Below are 19,219 nucleotides of genomic sequence, written 5' to 3'. Positions count from 1 at the left end.
TTACCAACCTTTCAACTGTATATCAGCTGTGCAACTAAATGGCACCTGCACTGGTTCTTATGTAGCATGTTTCTACTCTACCCGAGCACTCCAGGTACTTTATTACTCACCTCATTCAAACCAGCACTTTTTTTCTATGTGTTTCTACAAAAGTGCTACTTCACACTGTGATGGATACATCGGAGAGAAACTTGGGGTTAGTATCTTGCCCAAGGATCTTTGGCATGCTGACTGAAGCACAAACCTTACGATTAACAGAGGATCTGCTCCCCCTCCCCCTCGACCCCTGAGAGAGACTACAGACAGACACTAGAGACACAGGACTGACCTGCAGCATGCAAATGTTACTAATGCATACAGTCCCAGTGCATTTAACCTGATCCAGCCACTGTTTAACTCAATTTTTTAAACTACTATAACCAAAAAACAAAAAATGTGTCTATTAGATAATTACAGCAAGTTGAGGGGTTTGTCTTTACCCCGTATCCTTGTTAAACTGTAGTCTTTGTTACCCAATAATAACAGTAGTAGTAGCATGCACAATTAGAGGTGTCAAAGAAAATGTGACAGTCTCAGTACTTTCTATTAAGAGTATACAGTAACGACCTGGTACCAACCTGCGTGTCAACCCACTTCACTCCATCAGCTGTGTGCTCCACGCGGCCATAGAAGTGGACAGGGCGCATGTACTCGGGCCGAGCCTTCTCCCAGGGATTCCCATAACGCAGCCAGTCATCGGCTTCTTCCACCTGTGGAAATACCAGATGGCATCTTCCTGTTTAAAACTAGTTAAAATATGAAAAAAAGTCCTTAAAAGTCTCATATTTGAGCACTTATATGCTGCTTATATGACAAAAACTACATCAGCAGACCGTCCTGTCCAAACACAACAAACACTGGAGTTTCAAGACGGTACTCTGACTATAACTCCATTTCCACTAAGACTACAGAGTGAACAGATGGTCCATCAAATTCTCTCACTTTGCCAGGTTCTGTGCTCTGAATAATCCTTCTAATAATCCTATTAATGCTCCTTTTAATCAGCATCACCCATATCTTGTGTAAACAATTTGTAAACAAACTGTGACAGGTCCATCATGCAACACCCTCTGCTACCATCACAGAGGGCGCTTTTGTCTGGCTAATCTTATTCAGTATGACTGTAGTGCAAAGGTGCTTTAAGTGCATACACAGCACCGGGTGGACATACCTGCCAGCCGCTGACAATTTTCTGGTTGAAAATGCCGAACTCATACCGGATGCCATATCCATAAGCTGCCAGACCCAGAGAGGCCATGGAGTCCAGGAAACAAGCTGTGGAAACGGGAGCGCTGTTAGACACGGCTGTGCTTCACATCACCATTTGTCAGCAGCCAATCAGGAGCTCACCAGCCAGGCGTCCAAGGCCTCCATTGCCTAGGCCAGCATCTTCTTCAATGTCCTGCAGCTCCTCCATGTCCAAACCCAGCTAAAGAACATGAGCACACACACAGTAACGGTGTGGATCAGCTGTGAGTGCTGCAGGACAGAGCTGTTAATCACTCCTCCCACGTTAATGGCAATGAACATTAGAGCTTCACTGTCTGGCTGAGTGTTATTGACAGTAAAGCATCAGTGTGTGCTCCAGTCAGTTTACGCCTTGTGATGACTGTAACCCCTTAAACTAAGAACTTTCTTCAGATGTCTGTCACTTATATAAAAACCGTGTCTACTGCCAAGCACTCATTTAATGTCTTCATAGTTTGGGCCAAGCTCCAATTAAAAATCTGTGAATCTCTCCCGCAGGTGCGTCTCTTATTGCTACGGTTGTTTCCAAGGTCTCAGACTGACCTGGAAGTGCATGGACTTAAAAACTTTTGCGGGATCTTGTAAAACGACATCTTCAATTTTTTTTTCTTCAAATTTAAATTAATAAAAAAATTCATTAACACTAAAGATTCATTCATGAACTCACTGAAACTAAACTGAATTAAAAACAGGAAGTCAAAATAAAAGTAAAAACTAATTACAAATCTATAATATCTCTGGTCATCCCTCTCACTTTATTCAGCCATTGCTTGAGGATGTGGAAGCCTCTCTGCATCAGTGTGGGTTGATTTGATTTTGTTTCTGTTGGAAGCGTGCTGTATTAGCCTCACCTGGTATGTGGCTTCATCACAGGCATTCTCCAAGGCCAGGTTCACCATGGTGTTCTGCAGAGTACGGCCCATGTAAAACTCCAAGGAGAGGTAGTAGACGCGCTGCAAGAAAACAGAGCAAAATGGCTTTTTATTCCACTTCCACCTGATCCTGAGCTGCTGGTAGTTTGAATTTCCTTTCAGTTATTGCACTTTTACATCTGTATGCAAAAATATTTCCAAAGGCAACAACACAAATATGACTGGATGAAACTCTGAAACAGAGTCAGGTTATTGACAATAAAGCACACAGTATGCGCCCCATGGCCCGGCCACGTGATCTCTAGGACAAGACAGCAGCAGAGCAACTGCAGGCAATGACACCGTTTCACTTCAGAGAAGCAGCATTACAAGTCTGGTACAGAGAACAAAGCTTCTGACATTCTGATACGGCTCCAGCATGAGAAGCATGTGTAGACCGAAGTGACTGAGACATGCAGAGGTCAGCAGGGTAGGTCACACTGGCTCCTTCGTTCTTTGTCACAGCATATGTATCGTCTAACACTGACCTCCATGTCTGACGTCTAACTGAGCACCACTTTAAGAGTCCTGAGAGTCAGCAGCACATTGACTCAGTGTATAGAAATGTGACAGCTGTTCCAAGTGCACCACGCCACACGGTCACAGGAAAAGTCACCAGAGTGCAGCAGCTGAATGCAATGCTCACCCTGAACCTCCAGTTCCAGAGAACCAGAACTTCTTTACTGAAAATTCAACGAATCATCATCATCTAACATTTTACATGCTTTGAAAAGAATCACTTCATACTTTTATGCACAGCAGATCAGCATCTTTTGACTATGAAGGCCTCCCTGAAAGCCGGTGTTGTGCCAAAAAGTGATTTCCAATGTTTCTGTGTATTTTTTATGTGTAATATCTTTACGTATGTTGGTAAATAGACTTCGGTGAACAGCGTTTACAAAGGGGTTATATAGAGAATTAAAAGATGATCTGTTTTTTCAAGTATCTTTATAACTCTGTGTTATTGTACTCACATAACCAATCCGGTCCTTTATCCCCACTTAAAATATTTTTACAGAACTATTGTAATATTTGCTGCCATGTCTGCTGTCCTCTTGGCCAACTTACTCTTACAAAAGACATTTTTAATGTTAATGAGATTTTTTAACTGCATAAATAAAGGTTCTAGAAAAGTCGCTGCCAAAAACTGATTGCGGCTTCTACCTTGTTACACGAATGTTGTTTGTGGCTCAATATGACTTTGTGTCATCCGTGAGGGATGCATTTGACATATGTTTCACATATTATAGGCCAACAAGTTACTTATAGCAGTTTAAATACGAGCAATCAGTTTTTGGCAAATACCGGAAATCACTTTTTGGCACAACACCGGTTAATAAGCTGGAGGAGGACAAGACATAGCCGTCTGAACAGCCAGGCTGGAGCACAGCGGGGTCTCGGGCCGTGGCATTGGTATGCAGTCTTAGTGACGCAGTTGTCAGAGCTGTGAGCCCGTGAGGGCAGCCCCCTCCTCAAGGAACCCCAGCCCAGTAGGTAATAAAACAGTGGCGAGCTGATCAGAGTGGGTACTAATGCAAAAGGGGCTATGCAGCAGCTCTGAGGGCTCAGTTCTCGCTGCCTGCTCAAGGCCTTTAGGTCATTTTGCGCTTTGGTGAGAGGAGAGGGGGTGGAGAGATGGATGGAGGACATGCGTTTACGTGAGCTATGACTGGTTGGCCCCAAGCCCGCCCGTGTGGACGCACATGAGTGAGCGAGGTACAGCAGAGGTCAGGTGAAGGTGAGACAGCTGCGGATGACGTTGCGTAACATCTCATAAGAGCGGAGCTGCCGGGACACACACACACACACACACACACACACACACAGACACACACACACACACGACTCACGGTCAGAGCGAACGTGACTATAAATGGATACGAAGAGCAACGCTGTTACAAGCCGCAGCCATCACTGCTGACATCCGCATCACGAACCCGCATCCCCCTCCCTTCCCCCAGGCCTCCGATCAGCTGTGCTCGACTGCGGTGCACCCGGTTGCTTACTTTGGGGTCCTTCTCGTAGTAATGCTGCTGCGTTCGGATCCAGCGGCCCACCAGGTGATCTCGGACCGTGTTTGCCAAGGCGAAGTAGTAGTCCCGTTTGGTGGCCACATTCCGATCCTTGACCAGGGTGAAATGGAGGTGCCGGTTGAAGTTAGTTTTTAGGTCCGCAACGTTCTCCACCCCGGCCAGGCCCCGCACCGAGATCTGCTTCCTCCTGTCTTGGTCTGTCAGCGGCTTGGCCATCTCTGTGCTCCCGGAGTGTGACCCGACGCGTCGTTGCTCTTCTTCGGCTCTGCGTTGAACACAGCCGGAGCCTAGCGATGCTCCAGCCTCTTTAATATGTCACGTACAGCTGAGAGCGTCAGGGCGGAAGAGCCAAACAGCTTTTCCGGTCGACAGTTTCAAAATAAAACTCAGTATCATCAGGTGGCCAATCAGCGACTTGGAAGACTTGCGTCTTACTGTTCGGGTACTCCACGAAACTCTGTAAACAATACTTGTTCCAACTTCCAGTGTAAATGTGGCTACTTTGACTTAACTGTGCCTCACTGAGACGCACATGGATAGAATATGTAGCAGTTCTATGCAAACTCCACAGACCCTGACTTCAGTCGCACAATGAGAATAAAATATTTGGTGCGTCTTTGAGCACATTGATCTTTCTGCCCCTGGTTTAAAGCATTCAAACCAAGAAGAAATTTGAGTCTAAATTCAGTGTCTGAACTGAACAAGTACTGACGAATCCACAGAGAAAACTCGGCCCAAGGTCAGGTGGTGGGAAACATCACCTTCAAGTCTTCAGGCTAATCTCATCACGTGACCCACAGTAAAACGGTTTACATGTAATATGAAATAATCAATTATAAATTACCCAAATGGCACAGATTACAAATGAAAAACGATTAAATTTAGATTACATGGTTTAAACTTTGAATAGTTCAGATGACAGATCTCTCTTTGAGTAAAACACCACAGTCCAATCCTTTGTACTCATCTGTAACCCTGTCAACATTTCTGATATTTATTAAGCCTGATATTGAAGAGTAAGGTCAGAGCTGACCCAACCTAGACTTCATAGACTGACAGTAACACTTAGGATATGTGTGGGGAGACTATTGCACAGCAGTCAGGATTTTACAAGCCCACATGTACTATCAACTGGTACATGTTGGCAATCAAGTAACTCTGAAGCTAATTTTTCTGAACATAGATTTAGGCCGTTTAAAGAAAGTTGCTTCAGCATGGGGACACGAGCTGCACGGCATTTTTAAGGCCATGTTCTTTTAAGCAGACCTCATTATGTAACACTTTAATGAAGTGGCCAACAGGGTCTCCTCTCGGGGGAAAGAAAAGCTAGCTTTCTTTCTGACACAAAGGGCTGACATCCATAAAAGGAGAAACAACAAGTTGACATGGATCAGTTTAATATGAAACCAACATTAATTCAGGCTAACATTACACGGTGGACTCCAGAAATGAACAATTTTCTACTCAGATAAGTCAAACAGAAGCAACACTAACACTGCACACAGCGTCTAATCACAGCAGAGATACATGAACGAGGATCTTCTGAGCAGTCGATTAGTGCAGGGGGCACAAAGCTCGGTGTCACCGCCAAGACCCAGGCCAAAGAAGAAAATGAAAACCACAGGAATCCCTGGAAAACAATCTTAGTACTACAAAGGTTTTACGCAACTAAGGTACACTTCCTATGTTGCATACAAAAATATTCATCTTGTCCAGCTCAAAGCGAAGATGGGGAGCAGGTCAGAGTAGAAATGTGTCACTTTAAACAGAATGAGCTGTCTGAATGGATCATGCAAGCTGAACTCTGATATATTAAAGCCAATGACAGGCAAGTCTTCACATACATTAAACCTGGTGCTGGCTGGCTGAGTCATAACTGTACTTATGTAACAAACTATGGCAGTCAGAGAGGGACACTGTACACATGGGCCGAGCGCCGTGTCCACACAAACGTTAAAAACAGCGACAAGAAGTGGAATTAAGTTACAGAGTGAACAATCACAGCCTGTCACTGTTCACAACATCATGGATCCATAAAAAATAAAGCACTGGTTACATTTCTGTGAGCACAGACTTCAGTCTATGGGTACATGGTGACCATTCCTCTGACCCACACTTAATTCTGGGGGGGAGGGGGAGGGGGGGCAGGAGGCATGCCAAAAGGGGGCATGCCCGGTACCCCCATCCCCATCATTGTGACAAAGTTAGAGGGGTCCATGGGTGGTGGAGGTGGTGGTGGGGCATACATCACGCCCGTGGAGCCTGGAGGAGGTGGAGGTGGTGGTGGTGGAGCGCCCGGGGGCAGTGGGGGCTGGACCCCAGGTGGAGGAGGCACCATGGACGGAGTACCCATGGGTGGTGGGGGCTGGGCTCCAGAGGCTGCAGGCTGTTGGGGCTGTTGCCATGGAGGCAGAGTGCCGGTGGCGGGGCTAGATGTGGTGGTGGTGTCTGTAAGAGAGCAGGGGACACATGGAAATGAACTGTAGGCAAACATAAAGGCTCCTTATGCATAGAGTCTCCACGGATCTGTGAATAAGGTGCGGTGAGTACGTCTTTGTGTGTGTGTAAGGACAAAGACATATTGTAAATATGCACTGCCTATCTGTTTGATTTGGTGATAAACTCTCAGTCAAATCAACACACCGAGGCCAACACTCGTCTTTGGGTGACAGCCCCCCCAGAAACCAAAAAAATGAAGCCGTTTTGTTATAGATTACACAGTGAACACACTACCTCTCGTTTCAGTGTACACAGGAACCAGTTTTGAAACCACTGACGTATAAAAGAGCTGTGTGTGTGCTGAACCACTGAAAGTTTTCTCAATAAAGCTTTTGTGCGCTCTTACTCTGTTGCCAGGGCAGTGGTGTGCTAGTTGCCATGCTGCTGGTTGGAGGGGGAGGTGGAGCCTGCTGTTGCCAAGGTGGCAGAGGACCTGAAGGGGGAGGCGGTGGCTGGCTGCTTGGGGGAGGAGGTGGAGGTGGCATCATACCCATTGGAGGTGGCAGCAGACCTACAACAAAAGCACATAAGATTGGGGGTTCTTTTCTATTTTGCAGATTTTCTACAGTAAAGTTCTGGGTCCTTTTCTAATACAGCAGACGCTCAGACGCTTCTTTTGCGTTTGACCTCTTCAATATTGGAAAGTCTTTACAATAAAACACACTTCAAAGCAACTTAAGTACGACACAAAGAACTCAGGAGGTGAACTGAATCTTACACAGAGTTCATTAGCTTTCATGAGACGTCTCAGTAACTCGACTTGAAAAATCTAAAAGCCTTCATGAGAGTCCAGCCTGTGCCAGCTCCCTGCCATCTGTGGGACATCACTGGCACTGTATGGATCACCAGGTCTTAGCCTTTTACCCAAACTGTACTGTTATCACCACCATGCAGAATTTAATCCTCCATACACTGATTTTTGTTGGCAGTATCCGGACCTTAAGTCTGACATCATTAGCTGTGTCTGGGCCCAAACTCCGCTTCAGGTCCCAAAAATAAACTAACACTGAGAGTTACAAACTGTCTAAATTTCATCTTTAATAAAATGATCAGTGTTGCTGCTTTACCAGGTGTAACTATTAAGTTTAACATCCAGGCATCCACGAAAACAGAATTTATTAAATTCAACGGAGTTAGAAGTTAGCAGGAAGTTAGCTCGCTAGTTTCCACCTAAACATGATATAGCATGTTCTGATAGAAGTTTTTCATAAATCTCTCAAACGTACAGCTCTGCTATCACTTCCAACATAAATGAAGACAGAAAATTAAACAGCAGTGACATTTGTAGGGTTACTGAAGTTGGGCTAGCTGGTATATAATGATGTGCTACGTGGTGGCTAGCGACACAGCTTTGTTAGCACAATATAAACACGGTGAAGCTGGAGGATGAACGCCAACTTTTTTCCACTCAATAAAACAGGAGGGTTCCTGATGGTTAGGGACAAATGCAATCACATGGCAGGATGCTGTAAATGGACCAAACTTCAGTCAGGAGAACAACTGAGACAATCCATCCACAATACGAGGTTAGTCATTAATAGACTGCTGCATGGGCTTAAAGGGTTTAGAAACTGACTTTTAAAATAATTAAATAGAACAAGATACAAAGCATTAAAACATGTCAAATACACAACAGCCCTAATGAACGCAGAGTAGTTTGGACCTGAAGCAGGGTTCATATGTCATCACTAAACACATTGTTGTGTAGTCTGGATCTGCTCTTACCCATCGGGTGTCCATGCGGTCCAGGTCCCTGGCCCATGGGAGGAGGAGGGGGCTGCATCCAGGGTGGAGGCAAGCCATTGGGGTTGGGAGGCATAGGCGGTCCTCCCATGCTGGGCATCGGAGGAGGAAAACTGTGAGGTCCTCCAGGACCACCGGGCCCTCCGGGCCCTCCAGGCATGCCGTGAAAGTTCCTGTTCTCGGCTGGACCAGAACTCATCCACGGAGGCCGGTTCTGTTGAACACACAGAGAATTTCAGACAGAGCTCTCCACGACGAGTACAGAGAACCACGTGCGTCCCCACTAACCGGTGGAGGTTGGGTGCTGTTGGGGCCTGCAGCCCGAGGTGCGCCCTGGGTGCTGGTGTGTCCTCCGGCTGACGTTGGGACAGGGGCCTCCCCCAGCTCAGCCATGAGAGACAGATACTCCTTGTCCATACGAGCCTTGTCTTGAGCTGACTGAGGGGGCTCTCCACCAGTTGCTCTGTGTGCAGCGAACGAGCTGTGAAAGAAGCACACGTCGTTACACAATTCAGGCGAGTGGAGTCAGGAGTTCAGCTCAAGTTTGGACACTCAGCGCATCGTCACCTGCTGTACTTGCAGTCTGAGGAGATATGGCCGGCTCCACCACATTTAGTGCAGAGGGTGGTGTTAGTAATGCTGCGTGGCTCAGAGTTCTGCCAAGGACGAAGAATCCTGTGGATACAAGAGACAATAAGCATGGTGTCCGGAGACTTCAGAAATGGAACAAATCCATTGATTTCTATTCTTGCTCATTCTGTACTTTAATGACCAGGTGGCTCCTCGTGTTATAACAAATAAGGAGTGATTGTGCGCAAAGCCCGGGCAGTGTCACAGACCTGTTGTCGTCTTCCCTCAGTGTGCCATTGAGTCTGGCCAGCTCCCTGAGCTGCATTTTTCTTAGGTCGTTCTGATCCTCAGGCGTCTCAATGCCTTGTTTCAAAATGTTACGAATCTGTGGACACACATTTCACACCATTAATATCACGGTATATATTCCCCAAAGTATACATGCATTACATTTAACAAACTGATGCTAAACATCTTCACATAATGAACAGGAGGTGCTCCAACCTGCTCCACAGCTTTCTTGACGTTCTCCATCGTGTTGGCAGTGACCAGGGCATGCAGAGGCTCGTCCTCCCCTGGCAGCATCTGGCCATCTTTTCGACCAACCTTCCCCTCCTTCACAGACCCTTTCCCCCGGATCATAATCTTGGCACAGCACTCCTTCTCAATGTTCTTCAATGTATTACCACTAGGAGGAAAAACAAACGTGAGAAACTCTTTCTTCCCCCCTCAGTTGCAGTATGAAAGCACGTCAAACTGCATGACTTTAAGATGGCATCGAACTTACCGGGGTCCAATGAGCAGACCAACAAAGTTGATTTCAGGGTATTCATCTTGAGGGATCATAACTTTGTCGTTGACTCTGGTGGCTGGAGGCCTGGAGAACACAAACAGGTAAAGAATTTAGCTTTCTAAATGTCCTAAGAGCCAATCCAGTATTTAGATCATCAGCAATTAGCATGGAGAGTCCCACAATGTGCAGTAGGGCTGCTCTACAGGAAGAAAGTGTGTACTCTTCACAGAATCATTAAGATACAAATGAAAGCACAAAGCAGATGGACTCCAATCACTGATTAGACCGAGACCACTGAAGAAGAAAACTAAACTGAAATGATTCTGTTACTGACCAGTCAAACGCTCTCATTCTGACAATTAATGCATAAAAATCACTTTCTGATGACACATCATTTGTTTGCACGCGTTACTGCACATGACAACGTATGACAATGATGATAAAAACACAGTAGTAATGTCGAATGAACACGCTTCTCAAAGCTTAGAGAAACGCTTAAGTCAATCAGACTGTTGGCACTAACAGAGACCTCCACTCTTCTTTCTGTTGATGTCCTGTTCTATAAGAGACAAGGAAAATAATGGCAGCATGTCTCTGGCCACAGTGTACCCATCATCTAATGGCCAACACTCCACATCCCAGATCAGATTCTTGACCCTAACAGGAGTTCACTGAACTCAGATGGTTTGTGAGGTAGCAGTGGGCGATAGATTCAAATTTGTGCTAATGGCACTAATAGCGATGTAGACCAGTAAAAACAAACAATGTTTTATCAGTGAGCTTCCAGGCTTTAGCGTTTACTAATACGAACAAAACCAAAGGTATCTGCTATCTTTCTTTACACTGAGCTGCTGCTAGAACACTACGGTTCTGCTCAAGTCCTGCTTTATCACAGCAGTGACTTCCATCCACCGTCTGCTCTGACAGTCTGAAGGGCTTCCACTAGCTTTTTCCCACTAAAGGTTTAATGGTGATTATGGGAACAGCAGCACTGTTTCAGACTAGAAACACGTTTTCTTTCATGCTACCTGAGCTCATCGTCTCGGTAACAGGACGCCTCTATGCTTTTCACAGTGTGTAAACAGACTCCACACGAAACTGTGCCAGCCTGAACACTGTGTGGGCTTTATGTTGTCACGTTATTTATTCATATGCTGCTCCCAAATATATTGGTATCGCAGGTCCTTTTTTAGTTGCAAATGTTGGTGAAACGCTCGCAGTGAGGCGACACTTCTTGTGATTTGGTGGTGAATTGTTTGTGTATCCATGGAGACAATGGCGTGCTATAGAGCCGTCTTATACGACGCATCGAAGCAAAGAATTTGTGTAAAAAAATACTCAAATTGCAGCAGCCTAGTGACAATTACTCATCTAGTCCACTAGACTCACACATCCTTGCTCTGAACATCATTTCCCTAGCTTGAACAAAATGCTGTACCTGCAGAAACAGATCCTCATGGAAAATGTGTCACAAGCTGCAAACTGCGATCCAGGCAGTTTAACATCTAAACACAAGGCTGACTGATTAGCTCAGCTAACCATCAGGGTCTGACATTACCAACAGCCCCATGGCCCAGAGGACACATTACCCAGTTAACCGTTTGGATGGATGGATGGATGAAAATTAAATCTTTTGTTTCTCTCAGTGCCCCCTCTAACCTTTTTCCTTCAGTTGTTAATTATGTCATATTGTTCCCAGAGAATAAAAAGCTAGTAGATTACAGAGAGGGAGACTAGTGGACTACTCTAAAAGTAATTTGGGATTAAATACGACCCAAGTACTGCTTGTGTTTTTAAGAGCTAACCCAAACTTTTCCTCACATTTGTTAAGGACCAATTGTCACAAATTGCTGCTGAAATGTGCAACAGTTTGCACCACAGGCAATATTCAACATGCATGCAATGTTAGATTAATTTGCCGACATCATTGCATTTGTTCCTGTGCAGGTAGCATCAACACACCTGTGGAGAGTGTGGCTAGACATTGCTTCAGGCAACTTTCCTGTGACACAGTCTATATGCAACCACTAATTCTGCACCAACTGACTGCAGAACACTGCTTTTGCAAAGCTTCATCCATCTACTTATCAACTTTCCCTGTTTGCAATTTCCCATCACAGACACCGAGGGTGGCATTATAACATCTTCAATCCAACAGTTAACAGTTAGTAACAGTTACCTTATTTGGGATACACACTCACACTAACAGCAACGCTTAACCATCCGGTCAATTGGTCATTTGTTATTTACTTTTTCTACCAAAAATCACACCAGTGCCCCCCATTAAAAGACCGCGTGCTGCATGTTGTTTTTCTGTCCCTCATCAAACTGGCGTCCCAGATAAAACGCCAGCCTTTTATTTTATCAGATAAACGAACACAAAATGAAACAAAAATTTAAAATACAGTCAATGGGGTGAAAGAAAAAAAAAAAAGATAATCATACTTGTAGTCTGCAGGAGGCTTGAAGTCAGGGTTGAGTCCAACCATTTCAGTGATAAGTGCATGTCGCTCCTCCTCGAGCTTCTTTCGTGTGCGATACTCGCGGGTGTTTAACCTCTTGCCCTCGCTGTTGTAGATGGGCTCAGGAGAAGGAGACCTGAGAGCGGCAGACAAAAGACAAGACAGACATCATCAGCACCCTCCTACAAGCAAAGCTCTGCCAATAACAATCACACAGGCTCCCTACAGCTGACTAAGACTTTAACAATAAAAGAATCTCAATCAGTGAATCTTTAAAACAACAATAAACTTTGAGACTGTAATCGTTTCTACTGAGAGAATCTCAGATGGACTGACTCATGGCCAGTGCAGCAGTAGCAGCAAACTTAAACAAAAGAAAAGTATATAGGAACTCTGCACTGCCATTTCAAAAGACTGAAGTCCATTCTGACATCAAAAAATAATTTTTTTTTTTAAAACAAAACCAGAAGAAAACAAAAGAAAAACGTAGCAACCAAAGCTGTATAGTGGCAGTAAACAAATAATCTGGAGGGGCATCAACCAAGAAGAAAAAATAAAATACACGGCCATAACTTCAACCTGCATACAGGATTGTTGGCCTACAAGAAAGCAAAGTTGGAGGCAAGAAAACAAATCAAAGCAAAATTTGCAATCCTAAGCAGAAACGCTGGCTGTGAGAGTTGCTTGGTGCTGACGTGGTGGAAGAGGTCCGTGCCTCCCCTTGGATGCTGAAAACCTGTGGTACTGCGTTAAGGAGGCTCTGTGCTTGAAAAAGGGTTAGGTTGATGTGGGGTAATTTGGGTTAGAGAAAAGGAATTAAGATTAGATATCCACCTTTTCCTACGCTCTCCCATCAGAGAGCCACATGTGTCCACGTGACGAGTGAGAAAAAAAAATATTTCATTTTACGCTTCAAACTTCCAACGCTGACAACCTGAAACACCTCCCAAGTTGGTCACATTAGATTGGGAAGTGATTTCTAAAGCTTCTGCAGCTCTGCATTCAAGTTTTGGACAGCTGTGGAAATGTCTGATTATGATTAAAAAAAACTATATACAGTGTACAGGTGACCGGGACGCTACCTAGCAAAGGTCAACTTCACACTCTAAGGCAGCCATTGGCTTTCCAAGAACACATACATTTGTGTCAGTTTTCCTCCAGACCTCAAAATCCAGAGGGAAAACTGAGCATATCCTCCTCCTCCCTGGGCAGAAGTGTTCACAGCCTCATTAGGGGAAAACCAGAGAGGACTAGCAATAGATCACTCGTTCACTCCAACACAAAGCCCAGTTGGATTACTGGGATGTAATCAAGTAGGCTTCATGCCATGGGCTGAGTCACTGGCAACAATGGACCAAAATAAGTATGTGAAATAAAGTAAGACAAAGCAGTAGTTTGGTGCTTGTGTGCATTTAGTACCCATCTTTTCAAAATAAGCCAATTCAAGTCAAACCTAAGATGTGAAATAAATCAATATGCAAACTTATTTGTACACTAGTCCAACCTGTGTCAGAGGAAAATCTTTACACATGAATTATAGCACTCACATATCCAGACAGGCCCCTACTGCAGACACAGAATAAGCAGTGTGCAGAAATACTACAGTTTTAAATTTGAGGCAACGACTGTGTTAAGTAAACTGCCAAGCATCCAATAGGAGGAGTCTGGCAGTGACTAGTTAGATACCCTTGTTAGGACAGCTCTAAAGACTGAGCTTATAGTCGACTATGGAAAGCTGGCTTTCAAAGCCTTAAAATCCTTCAACTTATTCTCACTCCCACCTCAGGCAGGTCATAATTTAATGTGCTTTTTGGCCCTGCAGCACATGTTCGCTGCAGTGTACTGAGGAATGAAACACAATACCTAGGAAAAGCTCATTTTCCAAACATTTGTGTGGATGTTTGAGTTCAAAATAATATCAGAGATATTTGGGGTTGGTGTCAGTCATGTAAACCTTAGCTACATTACTAAACTTACATTAACTTAATAAGTAGCAACCTAGTAACCCTTCTGAATGGTTCATAGCTTTTAATACGTGACCACTCCTCGCCCTCGTGTTCTTTAATGTGGCCTTCAGGTGTGTGCGTAACAGGGACACACACCTACCACTAAAGTCTCTGTGATGGTATTGACTCGTATTCGGGTATAAAATATAGAAATTAAATACATATGCAGCTCCACAGTGTAGAGGTTTATACGCTCATCTAATGCACAAAGTTCAAAAGTGGGAGGGCGGCATCAGAAAGGGTGTTGGGCATTATTCAGTGGCTCCTCTCCTGTGGTGAGCGCTGCAAGAAAGTGAGCAGCCACTGTTTTTGTTTGTTTTGTTAACAATACAGTTATAGCTGTCAATTAGGTTGAAAATATACAGAGTGAAGACTTTGACGAGCTATTGAGTTATAGCGAGTTAATGTGGAACACTGCCTTTACCTGAAAACGTGAAGGAGAGGATCACCGAGTTTATATATGAGCTACCCAGCGTTAGCAATAGCATTATGAGGACGCTAGCTTCAATCTGTATCAGGATGGAAAACACTAAAGTTTGTCAGCCTGGTAACATGTGAAACCAAAGGTCGCAAACAAGCACAGCCATCTATAAATGTATAGAAAGGTGAGAGAGGAGTGAGAATGTGTTGGCCTTTTTTTTTTTTAACTCAAGATCAAAACAGTGGTTGTAATTTCATTCAAATGAAACAATTCGCATAAGCTTGTACAGATTTCTGTGAGAGAAACAAATCAAAGGGACCATTCGATCACTTCTCCGGTACTGTGAAGCACATCTTACAGTGTTCCTGTGCTGATGGCAGCTGTTGAGCTCAGAGCAAACACCTTTGTCAAAGCTTGGTTTCCAAAAAAGCAGCAGCAGCCACAATGTGCACTTTGATTTCGTGTTTTTGTTAAACAAATATTTCACCTGTCAAGAAGGAACTTTCTGTTTGCGCCAACAACTATTCAAATGTTACTAAGGTTGGCTTTTGGCTGTCCGTTCTATTACAATTCTTTCATTTCAGTGTAATTACAAACACTGCTTCTCCATCTTGAGTAAAAACATTCAAACTTGTGTTGTTTTACAGGAAACAGTGTAACAGTGGAGTTCCGTTAATCACTCTCCAGTTTACTCAAAGAAAATGTTAATTTACTTTTAAAAATGCATCATTACCAATTCTAGACAATCACTGCATGTATAGAGAAGTGCTGAAACTAGTAGTCACGTGTACTAAGTGGTGATGGACGAGGAGCAGTCTTTAGAAAAACGTTCATATATATCAATTCTCCTCTAGCAACAGGAAATGGAAATGTGAAGAACTCAAACTGTCTAAACAACACTGTTCTTCACTAAACTACATCCTTCAGCTAATACTAAAGTTTTAGGCTAACAACCACATATACTCTGAACATGTCTTCCAAAAAGTCAAGAAGGTAGAGAAAGTGTTACTGTTCGTGGATTTAATCTTTTTCCGACCTGTCCTCAGGGTTAACAGGGATTCCCAGGTCTCCTGTACGCAGTTTACGAGTCAGGTCTTCAATCTGCAGTTGGACTGGAAGAATTCAGGTTAGGAAAGAAAAACAAGGATGGAGAGAAATTTGATTACCACAATAACAACAGAGAGACAATGCTCTGCACATTGGAGCACTATCTCATTCATTACTGAGGTAAAGACAAACGGTGAGTCTGTTAAATACAAAAGGAAGATCAAATAAACATCTGGCAAGACTCTAAAGTATTACATCATCAGAAGCACACATTACCAGCAAGTCCTAGAGGTCGTTTACTTTAGCATGAAAAAGTCTAACGTCTTCTGAACGTCAATGTGTCCGTTAACTCCACGACTCCTAATAATACCTACCGCATAAAAGACTCTTTAATTAATTCCATGAAAAGTGCTTAAATCTTAAACATTTGAGGATACGCTGGCTATTTGGTTTTATAAAGTCAGTCGCAGTCACTCCACAGATCTAACACTGAGGGGATCGTTCCAAAGGCAATGAAATCAGTCAGTCATCTAACGCACATTATGAAAGCTGTGATGAAATACACCAAACACACGTTCACTGGCACTGAAACTATTAGTCTGGGTTATTGAGAAGAATAATAAAGGGCCAGTGACTTGTGCTTCATCTTTAAATCTTCCCTCACAATGTTTTTGGGGCTTTACTGAATGAGGAAAAATAACAAGTGTGACGACGGAGGGTGGGCACAAATGAATGTTTACATACCAAGATCAACCATTACCAATGAGTGCACAACATCAATAATGATGTTAGTTTTTGACAAAAAAAGGATTGGTCTGCTTCAGAACACCCGCTGAGGGCCTGTGAAGGCAGTATGTTGGTGTTACACTGCTGCTGGAAGGCATGTGTGGTTCAAAAGGACTTTTTATGATCAATGTTTTTGGGACAGGCCAAAATCAGAGCGCGCACACAGTCCTTAAGCATTTCCAAATTTGCAGTGGCCACAAAAACAACAATTTGTCTTCTTTAAACTCACTGGATTCGTTTGCCATTGAAGCAGCATTGCTCACACTTCAAACCAAAATAAACAGCATTCTTTAGCAATGTTAGGACATTATGACTAACTCCTCCATGCACAGGAACAAAACTGATGATGTGTAGGGAATCAGGCAAGACAGTGAGCAGTGACCTGCAGCTGAGGACAGATATCTGCAAGCAGTGGTGTTTAACAATCTACTCCTCTTGCTAATGGGTGCCCAATGGTATGCAAACTATAACACTATGCAGCACCACCACTAAGCCTCCATTACAAAGAAGTCAACTTAACATTTTCAATCATAAAGTAATCATTGCTCTTCAGAAAAGACAACAGCTGGAGCAAAATGTCCCATCGTGTTAGAGTAAACATACTGGAACCAGAATGTGTAATGGGTGTCTTTAGAAGCTCTAACTGTTGGCAGTTCAGCAAACAGGATAAAATTATTACTGGCAGGGAAACTTAAACCCCAAACAAGTAATTTCCTAGACACATAATGCAAGATGTTGTTTGTTTTATTATCACCAACTCAATATTTACCTATATATGCTCTCTCCTGATCCCGGGTCAGTCCGGGTGGGATAACGGTGGGCATGCCCGGTATGACGGTCTTCTGATCAGGCGTCTCGCTGCTCCAACGACTCTTCTTTCTTGACTTCTTCTGGCCGAAATCTACCGCGAGAAACACAGCATGCCGGTGAAACATTACATGATGCACGCCAGCTCTACCGCCCTTCACGGCATTGATGGAGCCAGTGTATTTCGAGATTAAATGCAGGAGAACGGCAACGTGGTGACTCCTCGTTTGGGCTCTATCAGCTACTCCTCTCTCATGTGCTTCGATTTAGAAAAAGACAGTTATGGATGGCCTTGATGAGGTTTACGTATGAAAGCGAGGCAATGCACTGTTACCAATAAAACATACCGTCAGGCAGAGAGCTGTCGTTTCGCCAGACTTCACTATTAACCCTCGTTAACTAAACCGTCAGGTCAGAAGAGGACAACCTAGACCAAAAAACACCAACCACTATCGTTTACTAACCAACTTTAGCGGCTCCTTATCCATGCCGTTCAGGCCAGGGCTCGTCACCCATGTTGGTTAACGTCGTTAGCTTCAGCTCGCTAACGCCGCGTTGAGGGCTACAGGAGTTAGCTTCAGCTCGCTTAACTTACCAGGTTTAGGCATTCCGCTCCCCGCAGGAGATTGCTGTTGAGCTTGACTCGAAAAACTTGTCCCCGGGTTGAACTGATGAGACTGGGGAAAAGATGCGCTTGGCATCGAAGGCTGGAAGCCTTGTAGAGAAGGAAAGGACCCGGGCGGCCCCGGTGTTGGCATCAGCCCGTTCCCCGCACCAGGCCCGGCATCAAAGGCTCGTTTAGCGCCAATACTAGGGTGCAACTTCCCTAATGGAGTTGCATTTGCTCCCGTCGCCATTTTCGAATTACTTAAATGGCTCAATCAGTATGAGCGATCAGTCAGCTCAGGTTTAAACGTGTGCAAATAGCTGACAAAGTGCTTCCTGCTTTAGCTCTCACACAATACTTCAATCAAAATGGCGCCCAACAGAAAATCACAAAGGTTAATCCTTCGGACGTGGGACGGGCCGTCGCAGTAAGAAAGATTCCTATTGGTCAGACCAATGCTCCCTGCGCCTCTCATTCTAAAAATTGATTGGCTGAAAAATGTCAATCTCCTATTTTTGATTCCTCGTTAACAGGCAACAAATCGCAAATATAACGTGTCTATACGCTCACCGGCTCCAAGTCTGTACATTAATGCATGTAGACGACCTCCTGAAATTCATACCTAGCATCAGCGTAGGGAAGAAAGGTGATTAAGATTAAGAGACTTTGAATGGGAGCTGCGGTTTCACAAACTGCTGAGATTTTCCTGTACAGCCTCTCTCTCTGAGGCTTACACAGGATATTCCGGAAAAACTTCTACTTTCTACTTCCTGTAGAGTGCAGTGGTGTTTTTAACCTAGTCTAGTTTATTATGTGTACTCTGAGGTATTTATAGTCCTCCACAATGTCCACATCGACCCCTTGGATTGAAACACGGGTCACAGGTTTCCTGGTCCCCCTAAAGTCCACAAACAATTCTTTGGTCTTTGTCTTGTTGAGCTGCAGGTGACTCTGCTCGTACCACACAACAAAAGAAAACGCTACATCCAGATGAACAGAATCAACTTCTGGAGTTTTACCTACGTGGATGATTGAGCATGCATCAAGATGACAAAAGAGTCCATCATAACTCAGTACTCTGTCTCAACACCCTCACTGATGCATCCAACCACCGCAGAGTCATCAGAAAACTTCTGAAGATGAACCTTCTCAATACTGCCCGCTCAGAAGGCCCCTTTTCTTGTCATTGAGGAAGGTTTTTATGTCCTTAGTTATGCACAGCTTGTTATTTAGGTAACAATGGACAG

General features: G+C 44.2%; 2 protein-coding genes across 3 annotated transcripts in view; both read right to left on the bottom strand.

The window, feature by feature from the left end:
• Positions 1 to 4,593, bottom strand: part of LOC102203624 (glycogen phosphorylase, muscle form-like) — a 13,080-nt gene extending 8,487 nt beyond the window's left edge. The window contains exons 1-5 of the mRNA XM_005754709.1: positions 4,205 to 4,593; positions 2,139 to 2,240; positions 1,390 to 1,468; positions 1,211 to 1,314; positions 618 to 749 (exon numbers count right to left, since the gene is read on the bottom strand). Of these exons, the coding sequence (XP_005754766.1) occupies positions 618 to 749; positions 1,211 to 1,314; positions 1,390 to 1,468; positions 2,139 to 2,240; positions 4,205 to 4,447 (660 nt within the window). The 5' untranslated portion in view covers positions 4,448 to 4,593. The remainder of the gene's footprint in view (positions 1 to 617; positions 750 to 1,210; positions 1,315 to 1,389; positions 1,469 to 2,138; positions 2,241 to 4,204) is intronic.
• Positions 4,594 to 5,611: 1,018 nt separating this feature from the next.
• On the bottom strand, positions 5,612 to 18,372 carry sf1 (splicing factor 1). Of its 2 annotated transcripts, none has more exons than XM_013907942.1 (12): positions 17,961 to 18,372; positions 17,328 to 17,459; positions 15,762 to 15,837; positions 12,282 to 12,434; positions 9,831 to 9,920; positions 9,548 to 9,731; positions 9,313 to 9,428; positions 9,041 to 9,148; positions 8,762 to 8,954; positions 8,456 to 8,687; positions 7,077 to 7,241; positions 5,612 to 6,679 (listed from the first exon to the last, which is right to left on the bottom strand). In XM_013907942.1, the coding sequence occupies exons 1-12, from the start codon at positions 18,220 to 18,222 to the stop codon at positions 6,348 to 6,350; spliced, it is 2,043 nt and encodes a 680-aa protein (XP_013763396.1). In that variant the 5' UTR covers positions 18,223 to 18,372; the 3' UTR covers positions 5,612 to 6,347. The 2 variants fall into 2 exon arrangements, with proteins under 2 accessions (XP_013763396.1, XP_013763397.1); XM_013907943.1 differs by lacking the exon at positions 17,961 to 18,372 and adding an exon at positions 17,830 to 17,950.
• Positions 18,373 to 19,219: the final 847 nt, after the last annotated feature.

The sequence above is a fragment of the Pundamilia nyererei genome, unplaced genomic scaffold (assembly GCF_000239375.1).
Source record: "Pundamilia nyererei isolate P.nyererei 1_Seehausen unplaced genomic scaffold, PunNye1.0 scaffold00630, whole genome shotgun sequence".
NCBI lineage: Eukaryota > Metazoa > Chordata > Actinopteri > Cichliformes > Cichlidae > Pundamilia > Pundamilia nyererei.
Note: the sequence above shows the minus strand (reverse complement) of the source record. Positions and strands in the feature narration are given on the sequence as shown.